Source organism: Enoplosus armatus, chromosome 3 (genome assembly GCF_043641665.1).
Source record: "Enoplosus armatus isolate fEnoArm2 chromosome 3, fEnoArm2.hap1, whole genome shotgun sequence".
Taxonomy (NCBI): Eukaryota; Metazoa; Chordata; class Actinopteri; order Centrarchiformes; family Enoplosidae; genus Enoplosus; species Enoplosus armatus.
In genome coordinates, this window is record NC_092182.1 from 21,770,435 (window position 1) to 21,789,555 (window position 19,121).

The 19,121-nt window shown below is 42.1% G+C and overlaps 2 protein-coding genes across 2 annotated transcripts in view; both read left to right on the top strand.

Annotated features, from left to right (window-relative positions):
* The first annotated feature begins 1,773 nt into the window (after positions 1–1,773).
* lrig2 (leucine-rich repeats and immunoglobulin-like domains 2) lies at positions 1,774–13,215 on the top strand. The gene is made up of 16 exons (XM_070902583.1): positions 1,774–1,844; positions 2,037–2,171; positions 2,708–2,851; positions 3,084–3,227; positions 3,543–3,686; positions 3,998–4,141; positions 5,746–5,826; positions 6,241–6,312; positions 6,517–6,585; positions 8,112–8,275; positions 8,591–8,902; positions 9,232–9,513; positions 9,945–10,385; positions 10,567–10,719; positions 11,844–12,113; positions 12,928–13,215. The coding sequence occupies exons 1-16, from the start codon at positions 1,774–1,776 to the stop codon at positions 13,161–13,163; spliced, it is 2,862 nt and encodes a 953-aa protein (XP_070758684.1). The 3' UTR covers positions 13,164–13,215.
* Positions 13,216–18,135: 4,920 nt separating this feature from the next.
* The window catches only part of LOC139282367 (membrane-associated guanylate kinase, WW and PDZ domain-containing protein 3), a 113,317-nt gene continuing 112,331 nt past the window's right edge, over positions 18,136–19,121 (top strand). Inside the window, exon 1 of the mRNA XM_070902045.1 lies at positions 18,136–18,562. Coding sequence (XP_070758146.1) covers positions 18,256–18,562 — 307 coding nt within the window. The 5' untranslated portion in view covers positions 18,136–18,255. The remainder of the gene's footprint in view (positions 18,563–19,121) is intronic.

Here is a 19,121-nt window from a genome sequence, read left to right on the forward strand (position 1 = left end):
TAATACTATTCAAAACCGGAAATGATCACCAATATCCGCAAGAATGTGAAATACTAATTCATACAGCAGCAGTTCTGAAAAACTTTTTGCTGTGTACAGAAGAGGCTACCACAAAAACATATTGGGCTGAGATCCAATCAAATCAGTGCAAATGTTTGACAAGCTTAAGCACGGACCAATAGGAATACTGTAAACATGCTGGAAAGGGGCGGGATGTAAGATATCCTATGTCATCAAGTCAGTGCGCTTTGTTGTTCTCTCGGGATAGAAAGACAGAGAAATGTATTGTTAGTTCATCGTAAACAGTCGGGTTGAGAAATGATAATATTGAATTTGGTTCAATATAATGAAAAGCCAAACAAGTGTGGAGTGAAACGGGTGTCGTCTGGTGAACAGTGGAGTATTTGTGGGACCAAATCAGCTCCGCGGTGAGCTAGCATTAGCCACTCCGGGAGGGTATTCAGATTGGAGCGGAAGGAATTCCAGGCACTGGGAAGAAGGGGAGAAATCTCTGCTGGGATGCCTCACGCAAGTTGGAAAGAAACTGTATTTTATAGTTCTGTCTGGAATCATGGCACTATACACCCGAAGCATTTATTCGTTTGACTGATATCAAATTGCAGGAACAATTTGATGGTGATTTTGTAACTGTTAACGTGCCAGTTTAGCGAGTTAGCCACGTAGCTACGTAGCCTTCAGTAGGAAGTCTACTAAAATGGCGGAAGGTTGGCCCATTCCTTCGGCCCTTATCTTCATGCTGTTGAGTTTGAGTGCCCGGGCTCTTGGGTCTTGTCCTGCTCCGTGCTCGTGTTCAAAAGGACAAGATGAGGTCCATATTCTGGACTGCAACAGGAAAAGGCTGTCGACGGCTCCCCTGGACCCACCAGATGGGATAACCCAAGTGTAAGTACACAACCGGTTAGACGCAAAGGTGTTGAAGTTCGTCCTGTACTGAATACACAGCACTGATTTGTTGCTCAACCAAGGGGTGCACCATAACATACCAAGAAACCCCACTTTGATGCATTTTACCCACTTGATAAGATTTTACCCGCGACGTTTTTCTGTAATTTGGTTTGTTTTAGGACATGGACTAATTACATATTTTTGTTATATAAAAATAATGATCATCACATCCAAACTCATTTATCCAGTCACTGTTTAAACTTCGACTGGATAAGTAAAGGTAGACTTAGACACACAGTTGCCAGTTTATTAGGTAGCTAAAAACCAGTGCAATCTAATACAACAGCCCTGCAATAAATCCTACCTTCACTGATTTTGTAAAGTTGTTTTGAAACCGGCCCAGAGAGGGGTTGACTCAGTTACGGTCACTTGAGAGGTTGTAATTTGTTGTATATTATAATGTATAATATTTTGTCTGCCTTTATTAACAAAACACAAAATAGTACCTTCACGTCAACAGCACCAAGATTACAGTCTCCAAAATGACGTTAAGTTAATTATCGGTTTCAACAAAAAATTAACTTCATAACCTTCATGATAGGCTGCTGTATTGAAGTGTATTAGTTTTAGCCAGGTGTACCTCATAAACTGGCACTGTATGGAAGTATCAAGCTGTGGTGGATCTGATTAAATTGCTCAGAATTTCTATTGCGTTTGGGAAGGAGTAGTATAATACATGATCTGACTAATACAAAGGAGGTTCATCTTGGTGATTTAATGTGCCCATTTCAATTATTCATAAGCAGATTTCTTTCAGCAGTCTTTTTAATATGATACCAATGTTATGTTGAATTTCATTTCAGCACCATGAATCACAATGAGCTGACTGTTCTTCCCTTTCTTGGAGATGTTTCTGCAAATATCACCTCGCTGTCATTGTAAGTATAGAATCCCCTTTACATGCTTCTTCCGAAGACTAAAATGACTCGGTTAAACAATTATTAACCTAGCATGGTGCAGAGCATGAGTCTTTCCTTGTGTTGATATAATTTGAGTGTACCATAGACATAGTTTGTCTTGACAAATTGACTAATCTTGACTAACTCCTGATAATGTTTTATATGATTCAGAGTCCACAATCGGATCTCGGAGCTGTCGATGCATCAACTGCAGCCATACGTCTCCTTGGAGACACTGGACCTGACATCCAACTCCATCTCTGAGCTCAAAGTTGGATCCTTCCCCTCCATGCAGCTGAAATATCTGTAAGTTATTATATTATTTTAAATCATCTTTATCAAAACCTTTTTTTTTTTCATCAAGGAAGGTAAGAAATTTAATTATCTGCAGGAATAGCTTGACAGTACAGATGCATATATCTGCCAAGACACACTACTGCACAAGTATTTTATTTTAATAATAGAAACTTTCTTAGGATGTAATCTAATGTACTGTGATTACGAACACAGACTTGTATAATACAACAGTAAGATGACATAGCGTTTATGGCTGTTCAGAGTATTACAGGGCACATATTAAAGCAAAGCAGTACAATACAGTGCAAGATATTTTAAGTACGCTTGTCAAATCAGAGCACTAAAGAAAATGTGTTTTTATCAGTTTGTTGGTGGTAAGGAAGCATCTTCTGATTCTGATTCTGATTCTGATCTTGTTGTAGACCAACTGGCTTTGTGGTGCCTCCCTGTGTGGTTATTCACATACACAATAGGTGTAACTGCAGAGCAAACATTATTGTGCTTCCTGGTTTTTGCTCTAATGTTTCTGCTCTTTTATCTCATAGGAATTTGAGTAATAACAAGATCAGCGTCCTCGAGCCTGGCTGCTTTGAAAACATCTCCAGCTCCCTGCTGGTGCTGAAGCTGAACAGGAACAGATTAGCAATGCTGCCATCCAAAGTCTTCAAACTTCCACAGCTTCAGTTTCTGTAAGTATCATATGATGTGTTGTTGGTGCAAAACTAAAATCATTAGTCAAAAATTGATAGTTGGTTTTTAATTATTTTGGAGCAACTCTGGCTTAGTTGGCTGCATTTACTGTAAATCAAATAAGACATATTCCAGTAGCTATGTTGTGTGTTTTCTTGGTTTGTTTGTTGTTTTTCTTTGTTTGGATAAAGGCTCTTGGTTGAAGAAAACTGATTCTTACTCTCGTTGTAGTGAAATGAAGCGTAACAAGATCAAGATTGTGGACAGTCTGACATTCAAAGGGATGGACTCACTGAGGTCACTGAAAATGCAGAGGAACGGCATCACTAAGCTCATGGATGGAGCCTTCTTTGGGCTTAACAACATTGAAGAACTGTAAGGACAGTGTTATAAACACTCCTTTTTAAGTGATATTCAACAGCGTATCCATCAGTAATTGTGGAAAAGTACAGTGTAAACCTTTTTAAAATAGTTATAAGGAGGTCTGTAAATGAGTATAAAGTTGAGGTTTTTCCCCACCTATCTTTCTGTAATTTTCCAAAAGAAACTTCTGCATCTGTTGTGAAATTTTGTGGACTGGTCATGTTGTTAGCCATGATCCCTCTCCAGGTTTATCATAAAAACAAGTCAATTAATGGAATAACAGTGGTTTTTGTTAATGCCATTTTGTTTTTCCCATCTGTGTCTCAGAGAGCTGGAACACAACAACCTAACTGAGGTCAACAAAGGTTGGCTGTATGGCCTGCGCATGTTGCGCGTCCTGCGGGTCAGCCAGAATACTGTCGGCATCATCCGACCAGATGCCTGGGAGTTTTGCCAAAAGCTGGAGGAACTGTGAGTGTGTTTGCTTCATAGCTAAAAAACTGCTAAGAGTCCCCACTTTCTTTCATCAGCCCCGTGCTTTGAAATTCATTATGTGTGCTCAGAGGAGTTACTGTTATCTTGCTGCAGTGCTGTTGGCTGTCTGGAGCTGATTCAGTGCTGTATTGACTGTGGATGTACTGGATACGTTTTTAACAATTTTCTGAAAATGTCTCATTTTGGAGTATCATTCTTGAATGTGCAGTTACATTTGTGTACAAGACTGCTGTTAATGTGCAAATTGTTGGAGCTAACTTCAGCATATTTGTGGTTGTGTTGTGCAGAGACTTGTCCTTCAATCACCTGACTAGACTGGAGGAGACGGCTTTTGTAGGATTAGGTCTCCTGGAGAACCTGAACCTGGGAGAAAACTCCATCAGCCATTTGGGAGAGGGAGTCTTCAGTGGCCTGGCAAGTCTGCGCACCCTGTAAGTGCTATGTCTAATCGGTCTAAAATGTGTGTCACCTGCTTGATCTCAAAAGTGTAATGAAGCTTAGTATGCAAAATATGATAATAAAGTCCTGACTTGTTCTTGGCTCTGTGCGTTCTCATGAAGGCTGCAGACTACAGTAGGTCTGTTTGTTTCACTCTGTGTGTGTAGTTCTTGTCCTGTCTTGAATAAATGTCCTGAGTAATCCTCAGTAGTTTAGAGAAATAACAGTAGAAGTAACCAGTATTTTAAGTTTGCTTCCTCTAATATAGTTTTGTTGCGTTCTAATCCTGCTTGTCATTAGTCATCTGTTTAGTCTTCGATCCAACCACCCAATGTGTTGCCATAGAATCCTGTTCTCTTGGTTTTGTGTCCTCTGTCCTGCTATTCATTGTGGGCATCATGCTGATTTCAGATGAGTTGAAATGTGAAAATTCTACGAGACAGTTCTGCTCACTCGCAGGAGAATCAAGCATAGGAGTTCCTCTTTAACCCTTAAAGCACAGGGAGCTTCATTATCATGTACAAACGTGTGAAATCACAGATTTCCATGTACTGTATATAGAGTAAATTGGTCTCCGCACTGTAGCTGAGCCAGATGCCAACAGATGAAGGTTGATAGAATATATATATATCAGTGTGGATAGAGCAAGACTCCTTCTGGTCTGGGGTTTGAGTTGGTTTGCTTTTTAATATTTTATCAAGCATGGGTAAAATAATATCAACATATAATCTGCTCAACATTTGAGTGTCTCCTGAACATGACAACAAATAACACTCTGCTCAGCTCTGGCTTTTTCAGGATGAGAAATTGGGATGTGCTTTCTTGGGTATTGAATACCAAAATCATGCACTAGTCTGTTTATCAAGTTAATGATAGTTGTCTGTTACAATAATGTCCTCCTACATTTATGCATCCCATATCACTGCCATAAAATACATCACTTAGTTCAAAGTGCAGTTTTTACCCTTTTCCATTCACAAAATGTGTATGGTTGTAATATTAGGTGACAGTTCTGAACCATATTATCACCACAAAAGCTTTGAAAATACTGTGTAGCTAAGAATATCAGCCTAACTGAGCAAGTACGTCTTCATCATCATACATGTATCTGTTACGTAAGAAGTGCTGAGAAGAGAGGAAGTTGTGAACTCGTTATTTTCCACACAGTTTTTCACTTAAGCCACTGAGCTGCAACGAGAAAGGGTTCATATTTGACCATCCCGAGAGCTTTCATGGGAGACGGGAACTGGAGAGTGCCGAGGTTCTTTCAGAGGTGGCCAGGCATGAAGAAAGAGAAACAAAAGAGCCCATGACCCATCCTGTAAACACAAAGCCTCTCTGGGTTTCCAGTGGACCCATGAACTGTCCCAGTGCTAAACAGAGCCAATTAATTTCCCCTCATCAGAACAGCAGGGGCAGCGAACTGTGACACGCCGATTGTTAGTGTCCTTACTAAGAGTCACTGCCACTGACAGCCACAGGAGAGATAATGTGCCCTCTCCGTGGTATTTAAAAAAACAACTTTGCAGGAGGAGTAATTACATCAGTTACATATGTAGAGAGTTTAATATCTAAAATGTGACTCTTTGTTTTTCAGAGATATCCGCAATAATGAAATCTCCTGGGCCATTGAGGACTCCATTGGTGTGTTTGATGGAATGAAGAAGCTGAACACACTGTGAGGACACTCAGATTGTACACATATATAGATAGATGGGAATATAGACAGATTTTTTTATATATAGGGCATGTTTGTAAAACATTTTGCATTTAGACAATTATAGCAGGTGCTTCTTAAATTCTGTATCAGTGTTCCAGAGATTTGGCTGTATACTGCTTTTCTGGGGAGAAATGTTTCTTGAAAATGTGACGCTTTATCCAAATAGGTCTGTTTGTACTTTACAGGTTTTATTTTGCTGTGAAGTTGCTCCTCAGGTTTATTCTAACTTGCACTGAATGGCTGGTCAAATGCTTAATTTAGCCTCTACGAAAGCTGCTGACACAGTGGTTCCAGTGTGCAATAAAGTGTTACCCAGGAGCAGGCTTTGTGGACATTTTACTGAACACCATATGAAATATTTTCATTTTCCAGAATCCTACAGCGGAACACAATCAAATCAATCACTAAGAAAGCGTTTGAGGGCCTGGAGGAGCTGGAGCACCTGTGAGTAAAGCTACTGCACACTCCTGTTTGTCCACACAGTTATACTTGAGTCTCAGAAGGATCTGTTGTTATTGTTGAATGATTAAAGATAGCAGAAGGCTTTTATTACCACTGGGCTGTTGTCTTATGCTTGTGAAATGGGATGCCATTTGGACCAAATCACATCATAGGTGTGTCTAATCCATATTTCTGTCCCCTCTGCAGGGACCTCAGCAAGAATGGCATCATGTCGATACACCCGGAGGCGTTGTCCCATATGAAGCTCAAAGTGTTGTGAGTGGACACAAAATTAATCTTACAGATCTCTTAAGCACAGCTTTCCCCTGTGTTAATATTGTTTCTTCGACTGATTTATCATTATTGCTTTCATTAAAAAGGAGTCATGATTAAGTAACAATTAAAGGACACAATTAGCATTTTAAATTGGCTGTTGTAGTTTTATGAAAATAAAACAAAACGCGCTCAACTCACAAGTAGACGTTGAAAAGTGGGTGCTGGATCCTAAATGTGGTGAATAATGAGTGCTGTCCTAGTTCTACTTTTTCTATTGTAGCTTTAGTAATAATTGGAATTAGTAATAGTTACTTTACTTTTTGAGCCTTTCACACCCTTTTTTGGCGATTAGAAATATGTGAAGTTGGTTGATTGTTGTCTTACCAAAACCGTACATTTATTGGCTCAGTTGGACAAAGATTTCTGATTCCGCATTTGAGTTGCAGCATCATCATCTGCTTCGTTAGGACAGCCGTCTCTCCTGCCTGTGAGGAAAGACAGTGGAAATGTTAAGTCTCTCGGGCCTTTTTTGAGGTTTTGATCAGCCCATCTTAGGAGTGTCTCTCAAGCAGGGGCTAACGAAATGCCCCAGCAGCTGTCAAACTCAGAAAATGTATCATGACAGCAGTCATGTCCTGTTATTAATTAGTCTGCTGCTTTAATAGAATATAGCACTATTTGCTTGGCGAGTGGGTAAAGTTTCTTTGCCTGATAACTTAGCTGGAAGAACATAATGGCAACACCCTTGTAATTAAGATTTATTTTAGGATAAATTGTATTAAAACAGAGGCGTTGTTAGCAATGAATTGATTTTCCTGTCTTGATTAAGATTTCAAGGTTGCGTTAACGCGTGTTATTCGGTCTCCATGGTTGGTCGACTTTTTGACGACTCCTGCTGACTGGTTTGAAAATAAGAACCCTGGTGTATGACTTGGATAATGGTTGTGCGTTTAAGATAATTAAATGACTCCTTTCTATGTAATGAATTTGATCATTCACACTGGTTTTATATGGCTGTGTATCATTACTTGTCTGTATTGTGTTTCTGTTTTTAGTTGTCTAGTGGGATTGTATTTTTTTTATGTATCTGAACTGCTACAAAAATTACCTGTATGTGGCATTAACGTTTTATTAACTTAGTTTATCAATAACACTTACCTTCAGGGTTCTAAGAAAAAAGGCTATTTTAGCAAGAAACGTCATACATCATTACGGAGCCACCAGACCTCTGTTTTCATGATACGTGATATAAAAACGGCTACTCTTGCTTGCTCACTGTTACTCAGTTACTCAAGCAGCACTGGACTGGTATGTTGTCAGGCTAGATAACAGCCCTCTTTAAATAATTCAGGTAAATTGGACCTTTATTTGTTGGGTAGATCATAAATCACCTTCTGAAATGCTCATGAACAAATCCTGAAAATCACAAATTCATGTCCTCCATTTATCTCTACAGTTGTTTGATGATTCCAACTAATTTTACAATGACTCATCTCACCCTTCCCTCACTACCTTTCTGTTCTCAGTGTCCTGAACACGAGCAGCCTGCTGTGTGACTGCCACATGCAGTGGCTGGGGCCTTGGCTGACTGACAGCCAGTTCCAGCAGTCTGTCTCCGCTATCTGTGCTCATCCTGCCAGCCTTCTTGATCGCAACATCCTGTCCATCAGCCCGGAAGAGTTTGTTTGTGGTCAGTCCCATTCTCTTTTTTTTAATACTGTTCCCAGTCGGATCCAATGTAGGTACTCTTCAGTGAGCACAGTGGAAAAAGTTTTCATTGTGGGATGTTTTGAAATCACTGAAATGTACTGTACTTTGCAGTTGCACAAAACTGGAAATACAGTTGATTGAAATTCCCAAGCCGACCCCCATGTTGCCCTTCCTGTATTGGCATACTTAATGTTGAATACCAACTAATATGATACATTTCAGTTAAGAGGTCTTCTGTAAATATATTGGTTTTCTAACTTAGAGTTTCACACTTTCTGTCCCTGCTCCTCCACAGATGATTTCCCCAAGCCTCGGATCACCACTCACCCAGAGACATCTGTGGCACTGCGAGGGAACAATGTGACTCTGAGCTGCGTTGCGTCCAGCAGCAGCGATTCGCCAATGAATACAGCTTGGCGGAAGGATGGGGAGGTGCTGTATGATGCAGAGGTGCAAAACTACGCCCGGTACCAGGAGGGAGAGCTGATCTACACCACTGTGCTTCACCTCCTCAATGTCAACTTCACTGATGAGGGGCGCTACCAGTGTGTGGTCTCTAATCACTTTGGCTCCAACTACTCCAACAGAGCCAAGCTTACTGTTAATGGTGAGGATGTTTGCCCTTTGTCAAAGAATGTGATTGATGATTGCCGGTGGGGCTCATTTTTTTCCTCTTGCTCTGCAATCTTTTACTTTCTTTAAGCTGTAAGGCGCTGGTCTAGCCAATGTACTGTACACTCATAATTTTATATCTGAGGGAAATGTTTCTTAAGGTTAAGAAAGTAAGATTGTGGCCTTCCTTGGTGGACGATGCATTAACTGCCAAAGAATTTAAGACAATAGAACCCTTATTTGCGACTGCTGTTCAATCCTGTTCTGATACAGATGTCTCTACTTCTCTGTCCCGCCCTTCACTTTCTGTCTTCCATCTTTCAGAGCTGCCATCCTTTCTTAAGACTCCCATGGATTTGACGATCCGTACTGGGACTATGGCCAGGCTGGAGTGTGCTGCTGAAGGCCATCCATCACCCCAGATTGCTTGGCAGAAGGACGGAGGCACTGACTTCCCTGCTGCCCGAGAGCGCAGGATGCATGTGATGCCAGATGATGACATCTTCTTCATTGCTAATGTGAAGACCGAAGACATGGGAGTGTACAGCTGCACGGCTCAAAATGCAGCTGGCAGCCTGTCTGCAAACGCTACTCTCACCGTCCTGGGTGAGTCAGCCACCTGATTAGCGGAGCATGTTACTGATGTTTTACTGCTGGGTCATTTCAGCTGAGTCACTCTGCTTAAATTGGCTGCTCATTTATGTCTGTCAGTCAGTGCACGCACTTGTTTTTGTATTTCCTCCTTCGCAATTTTAACTAATGACTATGTAAATGCAGACCTTGTTATACCATGGCCATGGAAAATACTGAAATCTGGCTAGATGGCGTGTCTCTGACATAACTGTTAGATCACGTTTAAGCTATGTATTGGTATATAATCAATAACTCGGTCAAAGTTTGTGTTCAAGGCTTAAACACTAGTACTGTTAATCTAAAAATAACAAACTCGACCTCATACACATCCATCTGAGCGGTTTGACACAAATGCCACTGGGATGTTCCTTATTAAATAAAAAAAATCAATGAATCTCTTCCAGAAACTCCATCCTTCATGCGGCCGCTGGAAGACAGAACAGTGGCCCGTGGTGAAACTGCCGTGCTTCAGTGTATAGCTGGAGGCAGCCCGGCCCCTCGTCTCAACTGGACCAAAGATGACGGGCCTCTGGTACTCACCGAGCGCCACTTCTTTGCTGCAGCCAACCAGCTCCTGATCATAGTTGATGCTGGTCCTGCTGACGCTGGGAAATACACCTGCATCATGTCTAATACTCTGGGAACAGAGCGTGGCCACATCTACCTGAGCGTCTCGCCATCGCCAAACTGTGATACCGGCACGGGATACGACCAGGATGGCTGGACCACCGTGGGCATTGTGGTGATTGTGGTGGTGTGTTGTGTGGTTGGAACCTCGCTGGTCTGGGTCATTGTCATCTATCACATGCGCAGGAAGAGTGAGGACTACAGTATCACCAACACAGGTCAGCAGTTTAGACACAGCCATCTGTGATATCAAATAAATGTGCCCTCTTTGAAGCTTCACCCAGTAGGGGTGGCTGTTTGGAAACCATGAAATGTTTCTGTGGGGACGGCACTTTTTTGTGAGAATAAGACTGTTTCACAGCGCTCAACTGTGTAACAAAATGTCTCTCTCTGTTCCAGATGAGATGAATTTGCCAGCAGACATCCCCAGCTACCTGTCCTCTCAGGGTACTTTGTCAGAGCCTCAGGAAGGCTACAGTAACTCTGAGGCTGGCAGCCACCAGCAGCTCATGCCTCCTCTCTCCAATGGATACGTCCATAAGGGCACAGATGGTGAGTAAAAACCTTTTAGATTTGTGATGTGTGTGAAGTTTGACTCTGTAACACAAACTGTTTGTTAACAAGTTACTTCATCAGCTAATGTTACGAAGCAACCAACGCCAGATCCATGCAGTAACGTTATAGCTAAGTTACAGCTAGCTGGCTAAACCTAAGTTACCTTAGCTCAGGTTACAGTTAGAGTTGTCCACTCCTGCCTTGCATCACTCTTGTTGTTAAGTAAGGGTTGTTAAGTTTTTTGGGATGGGTTATGTCAGCATTATGACCAAAAATGTTTTAACTCACAATCATAAACACTACCGCCTCTCCCGCCATCTGCATGAATCACTTTTGACATGAAAATTTCTTTAAACAATTGTCTTTAAATAAAATGCAGATCCTGTTTCGGTCAGATCCTTGCTGAAATGAGCCACTGACTAATTATCATGTATGTCCCAGGTGTGTGTTATGGAGACACGGGCAGCGAGGTGGAAACTGAGGGGAATGGCATGCTGCACTGCAGGGTTGGTTCTCTGTTCACTGGCCGTAGCAGCTTCCACCCTGGAGACCCCCGTGAGGGGCTGGCTGGACTCCCCACAGGTTAGTGTCATCTGCACACAAGCGGTTATGAGGTTTTTTAACATTTATAAGGATTCGATTTTATCTGCATTCTTAGTGTCCCCCCTCCCTCCATGTCTGAGAAACGACTACATCTATGCCCTTCACTAGGTCTTTCAACTTGTTCTGTTAATATGTAGATGTGTTCACATTAAGGTGTAATAAGGTTGAAAGTCTTTTCATATATGTGTATATATTTTTATTTCATTTTAATATACATTTGAGCAAACTACATAAGAGAAAATGCATACTACTTGAAATTACTTGATTTCAAGTTTTACTACTTGATTTATTTATTTTTCTATCCTGAAATGAATGAATACAGATAATAATTGTTTTACATATGATAAATACATGGTGGTAGTTTATAATCGATAAATAGATTATAATTGCCTTTTCCCAGCCACTGTCAGCCTGCTTCACACAATTCTCAAATGAAACCAAAGTCTGAGACAGGCTTGAAAAACAATCAAATGGAAAGAAACACTTTGACACACATGATGCTTTTTCTTTCTTGCCAGGTGGTGCAGGTCCGCTGGTCATCTGCTCCGACTGCTACGACAACGCCAACATCTACTCTCGCACGCGGGAGTACTGCCCCTACGCCTATCTGGGAGAGGATGACCCGCTGGACAAGACTCTACCCGGCCTGAAGGAGAGCTTCAGTGAGCATGCTCAGCACGAGGACACGGCACTGGAGAGCCTCATTAGCAACCAGGACTCCTCCATCTTTCTCACCTCACACGACAAAAGGTTGAGCAGCCACACTCCCCCGGGGCACTACGCTAATGGTGAGACTTGGAAACAGAAATTCTAATTTTACCTTTTCAGAGCAATATGGTGGTACTGTCCTTTGTCTAGATGCAAACTATCAGGTCCTACCTGCTGATGTGCTTTTGGGTAACATGTCGAATTTTCACCATCCTGAAGCTACTCAAAAAGGGAAAAAGACCTGTAGGATTCTACATTTTCCTTTATAAATCTGACTCTGACCCTTTATAAAGCTGTTATAAATCTTGCACCTGCTCAGGCCAGTTTGCTCTGAAATAGAGTATAACCACTGAGGCAACTGATTTACTGAAGCCAGTATTTTACAGATGAGAGATTTCCCAGTGAACTGATAAACCCATATGGTTGTATTTATTAGAGATATTGATCTTCCAGATATGATCTATTTAGATACATAGAGGCTTGTTATGAAGGTTGTTTGAAGTACTTGCAGGCTACAACTAACATAATATTATCTGTTGAGATTAGAAGAGAAAAATCTGCAAAGTCCGCTTGGCTAACTTCATGTAAACAAACTAAAAATGTGCTACTTTCACTGCCAAATAATCTTTCAGTTTTTGATGAACTGTTTGCTCTTTAAAATGTCAAACAATGAAAAATACCAAACACAAGTTCTGACAGTGTAAAGGAATATCTATAACCAACCCAACACTCTAAAATCTGAAGGTATTCAGGTTACAAGGAAATCGTCACATTTGAGAAGGTGGAACAATTGGCAACAATAAATCAGTGATTTCTTTAGAAGTACGTGGTTGGTTTCAGTTAATGTGAGATAATATACAGGTGTTGAAGTATTGTGTATTACTGTCTTTGCAGATACTATTAGCAGATCTTTCTGGGGAGAAGGGGGAGAAGATCCGTCCTCGAAACCCCAACCAGGCGCGTCCCAGCACCCAGTGACTGTACACAGGACACCTCCTCTGACTTCCACTGCCGACGGGGCAGACAAACAGAGTGAAGCAGAGGTGGACTGTTTTCCCAGCCAATGCACACAGGACCACAGAAGTGCCTCTAATAGGACTAACCCTCAGGAGCATCCTGCTCCCTCATAGGTCCTTACACTCCACCCACGTTCTGCCTCTGGCTCCTCGTTGCTGCACCCCCCTCTCCTCTTCACCCACTACCTCCAAAGAGACTCCTCACATTCTGCCAAAGATGCTCTCTTGTATGTTTACATTCCCCTTTCACTCAAGAGGACATGCTCACATTCTCCACTGTGGAAAGACTGTTGTGTCAGACTGGAGAAATGGGCTGGTGATTAAAGTGACCTCCTCCTTGACGCCTCCACCTCTGCAGGACCTTTTACTCCCACGTCCTCCACTCTCCTTTGTTCTCTTTTTAGAGAAAGCTATGAATGTATGCTTTAAAGAGCCATGTCGGATGCTGCCACGAGAGAATGCCAAGACATGGTTGAGTCTTTACGAGCTCTCTCCTCCGTCCCTGCTGCTGCTGTGGGGCTGAAATATTGAGCCAGTGCACGTCACACTGGCAGTCTCATCATTCCTGGTACAGACACCTGTTGGAGTAGCCTACATGACTTTGGTAGAAATTACAAACCACCTATTCCCAAGTGGGGAACAGGGGGGTTTAAACAGGGGACAATTGTAGTTCCCTGACCAGCAGTTTGTGGTTGTTAATATAGGAAAGACCATTGAAAACAAACGTCCCACATTCCCACAGCCATCCCGACGGACTCAAAACTATGCTAACAAGTATCCCGTTATGCAAATCCCAGAGACAGTGACACCAAACTGTGGTGTATATTATGAATATATATATGAATATATCCTATATCATCTTTATCTGATCTTGTTTTTGTCCTACGTCAAATGCAATGTTCATTCCTTCATTTTATGTCTTTGTAATGAGAAAAGGTTTGGAGAGAAGGCGTACTATCTTTTGCACATGTGACAATCATGGTTTTGCTGGCTATTTTCTAATGGTTGTCTATCGGATGGCCTTTTTTTAACAAGCATTCTCAGTAACCTCCATCAGGTGACATTATGGTTTATATATACAGTATGCACTGATTTGTTCCCTTTTGTCATATCTTACAGGCACTTAATTTAATGGTGGTAAACTTTATATGCAGTGTGCATGCTGTTTTACATTGTGAGGATTTATCATCACAGTTTTATCTCAAAAGGTTCATGATCCTTCCGTAGATATTAAGTCTAGGTTTTCACTTGGGACTGTGAAATATGAGAATGTATTGTATTATTTTATACATGTATGTATGTATGTATGTATGTATGTAAGTATGTATTTGTACATAAGGCTAGTAATCTATTAAATTCCATGTCCTACTAGTCCATTTGCAGAGATGTTTGAGACATACGCTGCAGTAATTTTAAGCCTCTATTTTCCCGGTGTATGTTCCCTGAAGTTTTTACATGTTGGTTCAGGTAACAGGATGAACACATTTCCTTAAGAAGTGGGTGTTATTTCCCTCATAACTGAAAGACAGTAAACAAACACAAACTGTACTGTTTCCAAATGTCAGCTATTCATTTGCGTTGAGGATTTGAAAATGAGAACGGTGTTCTCGGGAGATGTCATGAGTTGTCCTTTTAAAAATCCTCTTGATTATTGCACTTCAGAGTTGCTCCATTGATTCAACTGTGTGGTCGTTTGGATTTGTCAACATGACAAGTTGAAAGTTTAATTTTGTTACCGTCATTCCGGTTATCTTGATAATCAGCACTGCTACATTCTGCTCTTTAATGTCTGTCTAAGAAAGGATTTGTCATGTTCCTTTCCTCCCCTCTTTCGAAGTGGTACACTGAGTGTTCGAGGGTACTGAGTCCAGACTCTAAAAATCAATAATGCTGAATCTTCAGTGAAAATGTGTGATGGTGTAGCATGATGCTAGATTTCCAACACATTTTAATCAATAATTACTCAAAACTACATGACTACATGTATGTGCGAACGGTATCGGTACACCTCCACCTCCTCAGCGGTACGTGCAGATCTCTTTTGGTTCAAACTTGTTTTCATATTTTGTTAATGGCGCTTGCCTTTGATTGCCAGATCAGCACATTCCAAGCCCTTCCCTCTGCATTGCCCAGCCAGTTTATTCCTAAGTGTTATTTTCCAAGCCAAGATTAAAACCAACATGACTTTCCTGGGTTCCTCTGCATTTTGACACACTCCTTGCTTTTTTTTGTTCTTGTTTCTTGTGTGTTTTGACTGTTGTGTGTAACCCCTTTTTGAGCGATTGAGAAATTTGAAGTCATCCTAATGGAGCTACATGTCCATATTTTCTGCCAACACAGCGTAAAAATAATCTGCATTTGTATTGTTTTATTCTCTGAACGTCCTTTTATGACTTTATACCAAAGTTTAGCAGTAGCTGCTCTGGCAATATCCAATGCTGCTTTTTTTTTTCTTTTTTTCTTTGTATTGGTGAAGTTTTGCATCTTGTTTTCATTAGTATTTTTGGACCTTGTTTGCCTGTAAATTCTGTAAAGCATGTCTAAAGAGCCTTTTTGTTACGTAGCCATTACTCAAACATTAAACATGAATTCTGATCATTGGGTTTGGATCATGAATGTCTGCCTCAACACTTCTTTTAGGTAGAAATAGGATTGTTATTATCAGTCAAGCTTGTTTATTAAGCTGATTATTTTCTTGACTGGTCGTTTTGTCTGTAAAAAGTCCAGAAAAGTGACACATTTATAGTGTTTGTTTTGTCCAAAATCCAAAGAAAATGAATTTACGATGATATATAACGGAGAGGCAGGAAATGCTCACATTTTTGCTTGTAAAATGACTAAAATCGCCGATCGTTTATCAAAATAGTTAATTTTGTGTCGACGATGGTGTCTGTCTTCACTGACAGTAGGATGGCATGAAGAAAAATGAGAGAAAATGTTCTTGCAGGATTTGATTTTGGTTACATGTAATTCCGGAGGCAGGGGTCTTAACCACAACATGATTTCTGGGCACACCATGGAATGATTTAAAAGGCCAAGCCATCTATAATCTGGATTTAGTCATGTCAAGCCAACACAAAGCCAGCTAATATGGGCCTTAAAAAACTGTTAGTCCATCATCAGTCATGACGTTAAGAAAAAGACTTCATTTTTTAAAGTCCCTCCTCCATAAATCCAGTGGAATCCCAGGAAACATTGGATACGAGTTGAATCCAACAGTCCTTCAGCCTTTTAAAGTCTGCAGTTTGTTTGGATCCCTGGTCCCCATCAAAGACATGATAGCATTGTTAATCATCCTCTACAAGGTGATGAATTATTCAGCACAATGTCCAGGGTGGCAACTCTGTATTTAAACGCAGACTTCTGATGCATCACACACAGAGAACAGAAACTACTGCTGCTTCATAAACACTACAGAGGGCGTGTTCCCTGCTTCCAGTTATAGAGTTAATTAACTCGACTGCATGGCGCTGACATATGACTGCCCTGTGAGTCAACAAGCCCAAATCGTCAAAATCCATCATGCTGTATCGGAGAGGTTTTGGCAAAAGGAAGCTGTGCATCATTTATAACATGCTGTGAAACATGACTAGTAATCTCCAGAGATGAAGTGACATTTACAGAGTTTAATTAACTTCAACTGCTACACTTAAACACCACTTCAGTTTGGCATCACTTTGAATTTTTCATCCAGCTCCAGTAACATTTTGTCATGACACCAGCATTTAAAGACAAAGGATACCAGCACACGCGTGCCTTTATAACAACGTATGAGCTCAGATGAAACCTGTGCGCTCAGGCCATGAAATGTGTAGGCTTTGCATGTAGGCGGGAGTACAGTTTCCCCCTGAATAAAAGGTCAGATGTTCAGCTCTAGACCTACTTAAATGATGGTAATGTATGCATGGACACAGTACTAAGGCTACTGCAAGCCTTCTGTATAAACAGTTGGAAAACAAAGCTGTAGATAATTGATAATTGGCGATTCAATCAATAGAAGCATCGCCCTGTTGGTCATGCGTGGGTAAATGCGGTTGAATGCGGTCAAGCGTGATGGCTCCGTATGAAGGTATGCAAGTGTGAATGAAAGACCTCCGGGAGGGATGAACTGGAGCAGGAAATTGTTTGGATTTCTCTGCTTGTGTCAGTAGGTGGCGCTGTGGAGACGCTTGAACCGGAGCGTCCCCAATAATACTCCCCCCTCTCTAAGCAAATTAAGAGTCTTAATTAGGTGTAATTTGTTTTGCACGCTTGATATTAGGATTACATGCTCGGTGTATTCTTAGTTTCTCGTATATGTTTCACTTGTTCTGCCTGATATTCAAGTCCCGTCAATGTTAAAGCATGCAGATAAACACTGCTGTTATTAGGCAGGGACTAAAATGACATTAAGTTACAGTGAACATCGCTGGACTCATACAGTGTGTGTGTGTGTGTGTGTGTGTGTGTGTGTGTGTGTGTGTTTATTTAGTACCACGACACACCGGAGGATGGAGCCAGCACGAGCGTCCAGACAACTCCGCTGCCGTTGAGCGTAAAAGGGGCGTTTCGGAGCCTGGCAACAGCTCCCGTGGCGGTGCCAGGTGTGTTCAAACCTGTAGCGGACAAACGCTCGCAGATGTCTCTCAGCTCAGTCACCACGGGCCGGATCTCAACGGCACAAACCGCCGCCCGGTGATCGCTGCCGCCCGTCTGTTTTCAGCCTGCCCACAGGTAGAAGGGATTTCTCGTTGACGCACTACATTTCAGCGACAGACACTCCACAATCTACCGCCGAGTGAGTATAATACTCTCTGTTTACATTTTGTTTTGACCGCTGGGCGTCGGGAGGGTCCCCCGGAGACGAAGCAAAGCGCGGATACGGTTCCAGAGTAGCGATGGAGAGCACAAAACCCGAATTGTTCCCCTTTTAACCCGCTTGCCGCCATCAACTCTCTCTGTTTTACGCACAAGGAGCGCTTGGATTTATTGCAACCCAGGCGACCGTGCGCACACCGGAGCATAAGCCCGTGGGATGACAGACCTCGGCGGCAGATTCCCGGGTGAAAATCAGCCTCCTAAATGTCAGGAAGATGAAATCCCCAGCAGCTCGGGAGAATAACTCAGGAGGGTTTATTAGGCCGCGTCACTTCGCGTTCATTTAACGGCAGCAAAGCGAGGCGACTGTAACTAGTTAGATCGTCACTTGTTCGAAAAGGGAGTAACCATGTCCAGAACACTGAAGAAGAAGAAACACTGGTCCAGTAAAGTGGTGGAGTGCGCGGTGTCATGGGGGAACCTGGGGGACTTTGGCTCCGTGGTGGAGGTCCTGGGAGGAGCAGAGCTGGGACAGTTCCCCCACCTGGGCCAGATGAAGCTGGACGTGCTGGTGTGTCACGTCGGGAAGCTGCCCTACTACGGGGACGTCTTGCTGGAGGTGAACGGGACGCCCGTCAGTGGACTTACAAACCGTGACACCCTGGCTGTCATACGCCACTTTCGGGAGCCGATTCGCTTGAAGACGGTCAAACCAGGTGCGTCCCCTGCTTTCTCTTCACACCCGCTGTTGTCACCTGAGCTCTGTTTGTAAGATGAGCGTTTTGATATGTGGCACCACTATAAAACACAGCAACCCTCGTGATTATGCACACCCACAAATGTAGGGATCAACAGAAACACTGGTACCCATTACTGCCAGTCTGAGATTACCTCAAGACAAACATCCTCAAATTAATATTCAGATGATGAATGTATAGATGTATCCCCACAGACTGCCCTCATATAACTTACAGCAGAGTTATATGTCTCCCTGTGATGTATGGCTGCATACATGTCAGCTAAAGTTGTCTACCCACCACTACATCCCTGCTCACTAACTAAAGCTATCCCAGACTTCCACTGTCAACTTCCTACTGTCCCATACCATCTAATTGGCCAATTCTCTCCCCACTTCCTCATGGAGATCGAACAGTGATAATGGTAATAATGGCATGTAGCCCAGTTGGAGCCTTCCAGGCTAAGTGCACTTACATGCATAGAAATGAGGCCTAATCACATCCTCCATTATTCAGACTACTCTGCTACCCATTGGCC

Coding starts and splice junctions, on each gene's coding strand:
- lrig2 (XM_070902583.1), top strand. CDS start 1,774: ATGAATCACAATGAGCTGACTGTTCTTCCCTTTCTTGGAGATGTTTCT. Junction 3,228..3,542: donor CTTAACAACATTGAAGAACT/GTAAGGACAGTG, acceptor TCTGTGTCTCAG/AGAGCTGGAACACAACAACC. Junction 5,827..6,240: donor ATGAAGAAGCTGAACACACT/GTGAGGACACTC, acceptor TTCATTTTCCAG/AATCCTACAGCGGAACACAA.